Below are 11,572 nucleotides of genomic sequence, written 5' to 3'. Positions count from 1 at the left end.
GCTGAGTTTCCACCCAGAGCAAGCGTAACAACCTTTTCCCACTTACCAGCCAAAAATAGACCCCCCTCTCCAGCGCTGCTGAGCACAGAAACTCTTTTCCCAGTGCTGGGACACATCCCATATTTACCTACCTTGTAGTGAGAAAGGGAATTAAAAGACAAACCAAAGGAGGATGTATGGCAGGGAAGGAGAAACACTGCAGCTTCAACCCAAACCCAGTGTCGCAGTCTACCATCGTAATTATGCTCTAGACATCATGCTGATACTCCCAGCCGCAACGCGCAGGCTGTGTCAAGTCTGTCGCTCCCCCCCACTCACTTTTCCTTGACTGGGGGGGGCAAAAGGATGGGTGGTGATGAGTTTAGTAGAGTCCGTGGGGGAACATCCATCAATGAAAAGCGTATAGAAGCAGTAAGATGGTGCAGATGCCAATGATGCTACCCAAGATGAGAGAATCTCGTCGTTTCCGAAGGTTGATCCTTTGAATCAGGCTGTTCACTGCTGGAAACCGATCTTTAAGGAGTCTGAGTCAAGGTCATATCAGCAAACGATATCTTCACTAATAAACCCCAAATTCTGTATGTGGAAATCCCAATACTGCAAGAAATGCAGAACTACTCCCAGGCTGGAGAAAGCAGATGCAGTAAAACCCCTGAAGGGTAGTTAGCAGGATTACCACTGTACTTCACTAATAAAGGACAATCAGAGAGAGAGAACAGAACAGCCTAGAGCTCACATTTACACATAATTCATCACTTGATCACCTAAATTGCCAGTGTTTGATATACTTTAATCTCCAGCATGTGAGGCTTAGTTACTTTTGATAATTGTGTTTAAATGAGAATGAGAAAAAAGTAAATGGGGCAGTTACATAAAACATCTGTGGAATTTATTTAATGGAGCTCTGTTACTGGTGAAGGGAACAACCAAAGGCATTTGCCTGAGAAAAATCATGCATGTTGCATGACTAGGCACTGTTGAAGTATAGCACATAGGAAGAACTCCTCCTGCTGTAAAATCATAAAGATGCAAATCTGTCTTTTAATGTACAAAATACAACTGCCAACGAGATAATAAGTTTCTGAGCTTCACATCTTTGGTACCAAGAATCTCTTAAGGCCAAAGCTTATTGAATTTTTTTTTTGTTCTTGCCAGTTGCTAAGAACTGTAATGGAATTTATGGGTTACCAAGATACATCTCTTCGGGATGTAATCCGTCTAATCACAGAATCACAGAATCGCTCGGTTGGAAAAGCCCTCTGAGATCATCACGTCCAACCGCTCCTGTCTACCCCCTAAACCATATCCCTAAGTACCTCGTCTACCCGCTCTTTAAACACATCCAGGGATGGTGACTCCACCACCTCCCTGGGCAGCCTGTTCCAGCTTCTGACGATCCTCTCAGTAAAGAACTTCCTCCTTATCTCTAACCTGAATCAAATGATGCTGATGCTGTTCTTTGGGCCCTTATGACAGAAAGGAAGGAGTAAGTGGGAAAACCACAAACACGCATGACCAGACAGTCTGGGACATTCTTCAGCCATGAGCACAGAATGAGAGGAGAAACCAACAAACCAAAACCTTACTATCTACAAGGCTGTGTGTGACAGACCAGAGGGTACTCAGGTCATTAATAATCTTATCTGTAAACCATAACAAGCAGCAGTGTATGCTGAGCTTCAGCTCTGGACAGTCTTGAAAGCAAAAAGCAAGAAGTAAAATGGAATTATACTTTTATGAAAACATATAGCAGGGAAAGCCATAAAATGACGTTGCACAGCTCTACCTGAAAATGAAGCGCCATGGACTTATGTGCAGTATTCAAATTTGAGTAAAAATAACTCATTCACCACATATATCATTAAGATGCTTCAGTCAGATTATCAAGTGAGACTGGTTAAAAAACGGTCTGTTTGTCACAGGTGACAATACTGCTACAGGTTATACAGCCGTTGACATCGCAACGCATTGCGATACCCAAATGACAGAGTGAAAAATTGTACTATACCTCTTCTTATGCCCTGGCAACACAGATTTTAGGAAAGGATACTAGCCAAGGTATTCATCTTGCTCTGTATTGACTTCAACATCCCTCTCTGCGAAGTCATATTTTCTTTAGTTGCCATGGCAATGCTGGAGAAAGAAAAAAAAAAGAGTGGATCAAGTTGTCGGTGCTAAGAATAATCTGCAGCTAAAACAAGAGAGAGCAAGCAGGCAACGCTTCTTTAGAGAACAATGAATGAGGTGAAGCAATATGAATGAAACCACATTTTTTCCATTAATCTCTATCCTTTACACTTAAAGGATTTCTCTTTTTACAGAAGCCATTAAGAACTGAAAACACTGCGCTTTCTTGAAACGGGCAGGGTTTTGGCACATCTCCCCCATCCCCAACAAAAATGTTACTGCATTACAAGCAAACCTAAAGGTACTCTTCTGGCCTAAGCTTTAAATTGAGAAGTTTGTTTAATCCCAGACGCCCCATACTTGCCTTCACTCTAGAAAGCATGTGAAATTCCTTGTCTGCCATCAGCATACGATGGCTACAGAGGTATTAAACAACCAAGAGCTGACTGTGAATTAAAAATCAATTTGCAAAGCCAATGTGCTGGTTTAGAGGAGATGGAAGTGCTGTCTGAGACCCAACGCCACCCCTGGAGCTTTACACAGAAGAATTCTGGACCACCAAGGCAGGACATCAGTGACCGGGTCTTGGACGACGTCTGAACACAACACAGCCTTGCGGTCTGCTCTGACTCGGGATTAATGCCGTCCTCTGAGCCCAGGTAAGTGGGCACAGCTGGTGTATAATGAAACTGCATCAAATGATGCTTCCATCACAGCACAGGTAAAATACATTTTTGAGCTTTGGTCTTCATTAACAATATCATCCATGGATATGTATGTTTTCATACTCATTTGTATGTTTCTTTACTAATTCACGGTCCAGCTGTATGTACTTTATCCCACTATAAGGACACAATACAGGTGAATATGAAACAGAATTTCCCATTTCAAATCTGATACATTCTAGAAGTCAGAAAAAAGAAACTGTGCTCTTAAAAAAACGACATTTAAATGAGGATTTTAAAGAACTACTCAGCTGACAAAAATTGTTCTCTACATTAAGTTTCCTTTCAGCTTGTAAAACAGAGTTATAGGGCGGAAAATGTAAGAGTAGGCTACTACTGCTAGCCCCAGGCAGTATTTCACGTAGCTACTTTGAATGCAACAGCTTTGTAGAGATAAACTGCACATCCAGAGAAACAGTATATAAAAGATCAGGCTCTGGAGATGCGGTGCTTAAGAAGGAACAGTACGACAAACACTGCTCTCCTTGGCTGGCATGCATCTAAAAAATAAAGAAAGCAGGACATAAATACAACATGGCTGGATAGTAACTCAGAAAATGACACCTATGTTGCTGTTGACTGTCGCTACATGAACAACAACAGTTAAAACAAATTCTTGGACAAGTTTGTGAGCTTTAAATATGGAGGGAAAGCATTCTGCAAGAATAAAAGTTAAGTGGAACAACACAGTACAACAGGCATAAATACGAGAAAAGGGAACTAAAGCCATAATTTCAGAGGAAATACAACATGCGACTTTTACCCAATACAGACTTCCAAATTTTCCAGAGCATTTTATGCTTGCTCACACTGAGTGCCTGTATACAAACACGACACAAAAACCACAGCTAACGTGTTATCACTAAGAACTTAATCTGTCTTAGTGTATCTTTCCAAGTAAATCTGGTAGGAAAAGTCACACAAACAACCAAGGGAGGTTCAGGTCAGAGATAAGGAGGAAGTTCTTTACTGAGAGGGTCGTCAGAGGCTGGAACAGGCTGCCCAGGGAGGTGGTGGAGTCACCATCCCTGGATGTGTTTAAAGAGCGGGTAGACGAGGTACTTAAGGATATGGTTTAGGGGGTAGACAGGAGCGGTTGGACGTGATGATCTCAGAGGGCTTTTCCAACCGAGCCATTCTGTGATTCTGTGATAACTCATACTTGTACACTTATTAAACACAGAACTGCATTCCTGACATTGTACCAGAAAGACCATTTGATACACTTAATTCCAAGTTTCCCTTGAACAAAGCACCATTTGGAATGAGCAGCTCTGGCACAGCTGATGTACCATGGGCTTCCCACTGGGACACTACAGCATCACAGCAATCGCTGGCAAAAACCAGCGGAGCCAAGTGAACAACTGCCCTTCAGGGCCCACAGCGAAAGGTTGGGGTCACAGCTCACAAATGTCTTCAAGAAGAGAAGAGCCTGGATCAATGACCCCTAAAGTATTTGCAGGGCATCTGGGCTCCCTTGCATTACATCTGCATCCTCCACCTCAAGCAGCCCTTGATACAGGATCTTCAGCCTTCCTATAATGTGCCAGCAAACTTAAAGAGGTAAAAAAAAGGTGGAAGCTGCCTTTTCCAACTCTGGGTTTGCCCATATGAACTAAGAGCTCATCAAGCTAAAGCTCCAGTGCTATGATTTTGGTTTCAGCAGTAGCAGAAACGCTTGGAAAGCAACACAAGTTTGTCACACAGACGTATGCGAGGCATCGGTGCCAAAAGGGCCAGCCTATGGCTCTCATAGCCTTTACGTCATGGAAGAGACTTCCAAAAGCTCTACACAGAGAGCTCTTTGAAATACAAACACATGCATTGACAGGGCAGATCAATATATTATTTTAAGGTTATATGAGCATTCTGTAAACTTGGACGTACATTAGGAAATGAGTTTATCAGTCATACAGAGAACAGAAACAGTTTGGTAATGTGTAGGCAAACCCCTGACATTTTCAATCACCAACTCTGTAAGAACTGATTTAACATTTTAATACTAAAGTTTTGAAGCATCAGATTTTAAAAAACTAAAATTGAAGTTTCAGGGCAGAATGAAGAAAAGCCTTCAAGCATTTTTTACTTGCAGCCAGCGATTTAGCATTGTTTTCTTTAACAGTTTTGAAGTGCCAAACCAGCACAAAGTGAAAATGAAACTGATGGTTAACTGGAACCATAGGGCTTGCAGTCGCCTCCTTGGTGTTTACAAAGGGGCTGCCAGAATCCATTAACCCAGGCTCTTGGTTTCTGCAAAAAGAACAGCAGAAAGTCTACAAAGCTGCTCCTCTTGGGCTGTGCAGCACAGCCACTCAGCACATCATGCGTGCTTGTTCCTGTGGATATATTAACTCATCTAAGCCATAAATGCAACTATTTATTGCATTACACTGGAGAGCCTTTTTGGGACTAAAATTACAAGAAAAGAAAGTGAAAATCAGACTGGAGGTGAAATAAAGAACTGTATCATTGCCTAGCCCAACAGTGCATGAGTGTACAAAGAAATGCACCTACAAGAAGGGGTTAACAGAAATTCTGGACAGAGAGTAAAAAGCTGTATATCAATATAGAAACATTACCATCAAGGGCTGAAAAAGGGGCTACGAAATTAAAGTAGTAAATACATCAAACTGTATCACGTGTGAAAAGATACAGCATTTGACAGATTACAGACATTTACAACTCAGCAGACAGGTATTTACGTTTTCTAACGCAAAAAGCCACAAGCTCGCAGGAACGTCACATTTGCCATTGAGAAAAGCACTTGGGAAATTTTCAGTTACTAGGAACCAAGCTAGAAAAAAAAAGATTTCCTAGCTGTGCACAGGAAAGCTCAGTATCCCACAGCTCCTTATCTTACAGCCCCACTCTGGCTTGACACTTGTCCAGAGAAAGTTTTAATACAGCATTTCTCAGAGCACTCCCGATTAAGCCACATGTTTTCCTAAGATGCATCCAATGCCTCATTAAGGCATCCTTTAATTTCCAGAAGTGAAAATACAAGATGATTGCCAGGACAGAAAGTGTTCCTGAGACATCTCCAAAATGCCTTTGGCAACAATTATTACAGATTATCACGGAACACAAGGTTCCTGCTTTAACATCTGAGGAGTGAAACCACCCATCTCATAGAAAAAACCAACTGTTTCAGTTTACAGGTTACAAGATTGAAACCTGCTTTGTTTCTTTCATCCAGAATTTGAAAAATTTAGCTCGATGGGCTAGGTTTTACTGCAGAGCCCTGAAGGAAAAAAACCCTGTAGTAATTACCATTTTTAATGTGATACGGTCGAGTAATGGAATGTAATTGTGATATCCATGAACAGGAGTTTAACTGGATTGTAGCTGCCATTAAACAAGTCAGAATTCAAGTAAAAAAAAAATAAAAATAAAAAGCCCCCCAGTATTTCACGTATAATTTGCTCACTCTAAACATGAGCTGCTTTACCTAAGCCTTTCTATCTGCAAACGAGACTATTAAATTTAGTGATTAAAGCACACAGTTCCTGGGGGGTGGTCCACTGATCAGCCCTGTACAGTCATATCCTTCCTTAGACAGTTCTGGTTCCATTCCCATCCCCAACATATGCTCACTGACATACTGTTGCCATTGCTTCACTGAGAAACGCATTTATTAGAAAATTAATCATATTTTTTCCCATTCACAATATTTACTCCATTTAGTTATTTCACACTAATCTCCCCAAATCAAAAATACCTTTTTCCTACGTTTCAAAACTACTACACAACATTTACAACAACAAAAAAATAAATGCTTCTTCCTGCAATCAAGATGACCCTGATTTAAAATTTCATTTGGAAACGAGCATGAACTATTCTCGGTGCTGCACTGGCTGGAACTACTTGAGTTGGGTGTAAACCAAGTTTCTAAAACCAGATGGCATTCTGCTGTCTATATTTAATATTAAAGCACTGCTGAAGTACAACAACGAAGCTTGCTGCGGTGCTGGAGAGCTCTTCTAGGCAAGCCCAAGGTCACAGCCGCAAAGAGGAGCAGGAGAATCTCAAATCCATGCTTTGCAGCCGTATTTCCTCAAAACCTCACATTTCAGGTCTGTCCTTGAACGTTCAGTAGCGCTGTGGGTATGCAAGCAACCAAATTTCTCCTCAAAAGTAAAACAACCGATATTTGTAGGGACTTTGCAGTTTTCACTGGCATGAGAAAGGAGTAATAAACACTCCCAGCCATCATCCCAGTCAAACTAATCCAACGTGCAGAGCTACGCTTTTTATGCTGCTTGACTTGGAAGCAACGTGTTTTTCCCCAGACAAGCGTTGAAGCTGTCGGGGATTTTCACCCCACGTAGCAGCCGCACACACACAGGGTATTATCAGGTGAAACCTACCAAAAAGTCGACTCGCTTCAGCCACCGAGACAGCTCAGTCAAAGCTGCACTGATCACAGAATCACAGAACGTTAGGGATTGGAAGGGACCTCAAAAGATCATCCAGTCCAATCCCCCAAGATAAAGAACCAAACAAAGCTCCAAAGGAACAGGACATGTTTTTGAAAATCAAATAATTCATGTATTACTAAAACTTCTGCTTAATTTTGTACTCCGTGAATCATAGTTGCACATTTAAATTCCTGACAACGTCTATGATTAAGGGAATGGACTCTGTGACTCTGCATAGAACTGCAAGCTCTAGTTTTAAACTGGTAAAAATTCTGATTATATCACTTATTCTTCATGTATACATAGGTACAAATGTTTGTATCTACAAATATACACGTGTCTATATTTATGCATATGTACACATACACATAATCTTCCAAATTACTTTAAAGATTATTGTGTCTCTCGATAGAGCCTAAGGTGAAAACAAAAGATTTCCCCAGAAGTGCAAGGGATTTTGCCTGCATGCTCTGGCAAGGCTCTTCTGAAAAGAGCTAAGACTCAAAATCCACTTCATGCCTTTCCATTCTGTAAAGTCAAAATTCAGCGGAAGTGAATGCTTCCATTTTATTAAATCCTAATTATTACCTAAAGAAATACCCCAAATAGATAAGGAGATGAGTTTTTTTAAAACTAAATCCATGCTTTTGGTCTGGCTTCAGAGTGGAAGGGGAGTAGTCCAATCTATTAATATACCAACACTGACAAATCAGCCTGAATCAGGCCTCAAACAGTATTACAGTAAAATCTTAAGTACTTGTCACACTGTACGTGCAAAACTATTAAAAAAAAATAAATCAAACCGAGCCAACCTAAAAATATAAGTTGTTGGAAAACAAGAAATAAATCATTTGCTATTTTGGAGAAGTGATAATGTTTGATAATGAAAACCTGAGAACACCAAACATATTAAGCAAGATCTATGCGTGTATTTAAATATGGCCAAGAGAAGCGAGCGCTGTTCCAGAAGAGCTGCAGTACAAAGTCACACATCCCACTCGTTTCTGGGAAGAAATATGCTGCAGTAAGAACCCATGTCACGTAATTCATTTAAAAACTGATTAAAGGTTTAGTACTAACAAAACAGCTGGAATGAGAGCCCTACCCCTCGCTGTAGTTACTGAATTCATTGCAGCTTGGGCGCCTGTTTATTCTCCTGCACATAAGTTTGCTCCTGTGGAGGAACCGGACACAGGGAGGGTCGGGCTCTGCAATTTTTCAGAGGAATAAAGTCAGAGCAAGGCTTCCAGGATTAGGGGACTGCAGAGTCCCCAGCAGCGGGGTCACCACCATGCAGCTCTTAAATAAATGCCTCTGCACGCACAGCAAAATGCCTGCCAGTGTTTACAGTCACTGCTTAATAACAACTCCTTAAAAAATAAAAACTGATATCTTAACTTCCTGAATTACACCCAAATAATGAGTAATGAACTCCAGCAGATGTAAACCTTGAGGACAGCGCAGTATGGTAGCCACAATAAGCTCATTGCCTCTCACTTCACTCAAGGAATCGGCACGCAAACAGCTTCCCCTGCACAGTGCCCTCTTTTACTGGGTTTACAACAGCTCAAGCAATTGATAATCAGAAATTGTGTACATTTCTATCCGGTAAAATCACTTGAAATGCAGCAGGGTTTACCACCAGTTAATATCATACCTAAATACTTGCAATTACTGGGGATGACAAGAGTTTAAAAAAAAAGTCACCCTAGTTTCAATAGTGTTGGAACTGAATTAAGATCATGTAAATGAAATTACATTTCCTGCTCAATGTTGTTACCAAAACAAACTCTCTTTCTACAAAAAGAAATATAGAACATTTTTGGCAACAGCTACAAGAAGTTAATTTACTATAGATAACAAACGGCGCAACAAGGAGAGCCAAAATCCAGCCTCTGAAAAATCCAAATTCATTTATTAACAGGGATCATTGCGTGAGCAGCAGTTGCTGTGGAGAGACAATTTGCAGTCAACCATGGGACTGCAGCTCACGCAAATGAAATTCAAAGGGGTTTTAAACCAGCCCGGACACCTCCTGATGGCACCATGGAGCTTTGGAGGAGGCTCAAACTGGACAGAGGAACCGGGGTGAATACTGAGGCTACACAAGCAGCTTAAATGATAAAATACGACTTATTTTGCAGCATATTAAACAATAAATCACCATACGCTGTTTAGTGCTTTAGTTACTGGAGTGGCAGCAAGTAAGAGATTCCACAACGTTGAGTATTTTTATGAGACTGATACGTAGGGCTCCAAGTGTGGCAATGGAGAGGAATTTGATCAGGAAAGGACTAGAACTCAGAGCAAACCAAATATTCACAATACCTGTGCGAAGCTTGGCAAATATCCTTACGCGGCTGTGGTGAGATTATATCCACATTTTCAGACACTCTTGTACTGACCACTTCTGGTTCATCGCTGCACATTAATATGGTTTAACACATCCTTCTACCATGTTAATTACACCGAGCCCACTGTGTATACTTAAGCTAGCCAGCCCTTAATGGACACTGAGCCTTGCTGCACCTCTAATTACTCTTCTTGATCGCTTATGCCAGGACATGCATTATCTGAAAGCATCTCTTGCTTGCTTTCCTCCTTTTTTTTTTTAAGCAATAATCTAAAATGTAGATTGATTAAGTTAGGCACTCTGAATTATTGGTTTGCAAAATCCCAGAGTTCAATGGAAGATTGGGAAAGGCACAGATGATAAAATTATTTTACAGTGTTACAGTTCGAAAATTTCTAGATCAGTCAGAGAGAGAAAGTATCACACAGGTATTTAAACCATGTAAAAAAACCCAGAAGATAAATAACTATACAGCAGCAATAACTGCTCAAGCCCTGGTGGTTAAAAGCCCTTACCTATATCAGCTGCACACTAAGGTGCTGAATACATGGAAGAATTACAAATCCTGTTGTGGAAGAGCATCACTGTGAGAAGGAACAGCTGGACTACTGGAATAGCCCTCAACCGCTCCACCTGAGATGTGCCCTACTCAGTCATTTTGTAGGGGCTACTCACCTTTGAGCAGAAACACAACTTTTCTAAACTAGGATGAATAAAATATTGAAGCAACTCCATTATGTCAACCATGAATAGAAAAAAAACCCCCTCAAATCTACCACGACTTCATTGCAATACTGCCTATGAATCGTAAACAATACAGTTATTGTATAAATAAAATGACTGATATCTTTAGACACAATTCAACGTAAACGCCTACTGCACAGAAAATAATGAAAATTACCAAGTTCATTCCTACCTTATTGTTTCCTCTATCAGTCGATCTGAGCTGAAAGCCAAAAGAAAAACAAAAAGGAAGTTAAAAAAAAGTAACAAGTACTAAGTATTATTTTAGATTATTAAATCAACAATTGTCATAATACAAGCCTTAAATTTGCCCTTCGAATGTCTTATTTCTGGATATTGTTACTTTTTGCTACCACACAGATTTGGTACACACAATGAGAGTCCTTGGAGAAGACGCATGTAGCGTCCTCTGGAGCAGCATTTCCTAACTGCATGCAAGAGTGGATGCTCAGGAGGACACATAAAACACCAACAAGGTAGAAAAAGTGCAATGGGCTCCACGATTCATGGCTAATGAATGTGAACTCAGCCCCATGTGTAGCAGGAGCCCAGGACAGTTTGGAAAGGAGCATTAGAGAAGGAAGTACCTCATTTTTTTTTTCTCTTTAATCCTGGCCATTCCTGCCCACCCCCTCAAAAAAAATCAATTAGAAATAAAAGCTTAGTTCCAGGTAATAACATCGCAAAACGCTGCTTCAGAGCTGGTTTACAAACCACTGTTTTATGGTGGTTAATGAGGCAAGTTCTTTTTGTAGTAATACCAGTTGGATGAGAATTAAGCAATGCTTATGGGAAACCGAATCCACGCCATCTGTAAGAGAAAGACCTTGATAACACGCGCCCCTTCCCCTCGCTGCCACGCGTTCATCACGTTTCTGTGTAGCATCGCTGGGAAAAGGACAGCCTAAAATACTGCACCACGGAGAGAAGACTGCATTCAAAAACGGGTGTGCGAGATCACGACGACAAACAAGATCCTCACAAGACTTGAGCAGTTTTCCGTACTCAACTTGTTATAGGCAGGTTTTTCAATCACTGTTTTACAGCCAATTATGAAAACCCAGAAAAAGGTACCTTGTTAAAGCAATCAATATCTTAAATGTAACACTGACACAGAAGAAGTGACTGCAGCCCCACTTCTCATAGTGCAGAAACAATACGTCCCTACAATTGCTCCATTTACCCCACAGATTTACACAAGCTCT

The 11,572-nt window shown here is 40.8% G+C and overlaps 1 protein-coding gene across 1 annotated transcript in view; it reads right to left on the bottom strand.

Annotated features, from left to right (window-relative positions):
* Positions 1-35: 35 nt before the first annotated feature.
* The window catches only part of GOSR1 (golgi SNAP receptor complex member 1), a gene marked incomplete at its 5' end in the record, with an annotated part of 29,545 nt that continues 18,008 nt past the window's right edge, over positions 36-11,572 (bottom strand). Inside the window, 3 exons of the mRNA XM_010184578.1 lie at positions 36-513; positions 2,051-2,133; positions 10,540-10,569. Coding sequence (XP_010182880.1) covers positions 389-513; positions 2,051-2,133; positions 10,540-10,569 — 238 coding nt within the window. The remainder of the gene's footprint in view (positions 514-2,050; positions 2,134-10,539; positions 10,570-11,572) is intronic.

Source organism: Mesitornis unicolor, unplaced genomic scaffold, assembly GCF_000695765.1.
Source record: "Mesitornis unicolor isolate BGI_N332 unplaced genomic scaffold, ASM69576v1 scaffold7915, whole genome shotgun sequence".
Lineage (NCBI taxonomy): Eukaryota > Metazoa > Chordata > Aves > Mesitornithiformes > Mesitornithidae > Mesitornis > Mesitornis unicolor.
This window is presented reverse-complemented; position numbering and strand designations above follow the sequence as displayed.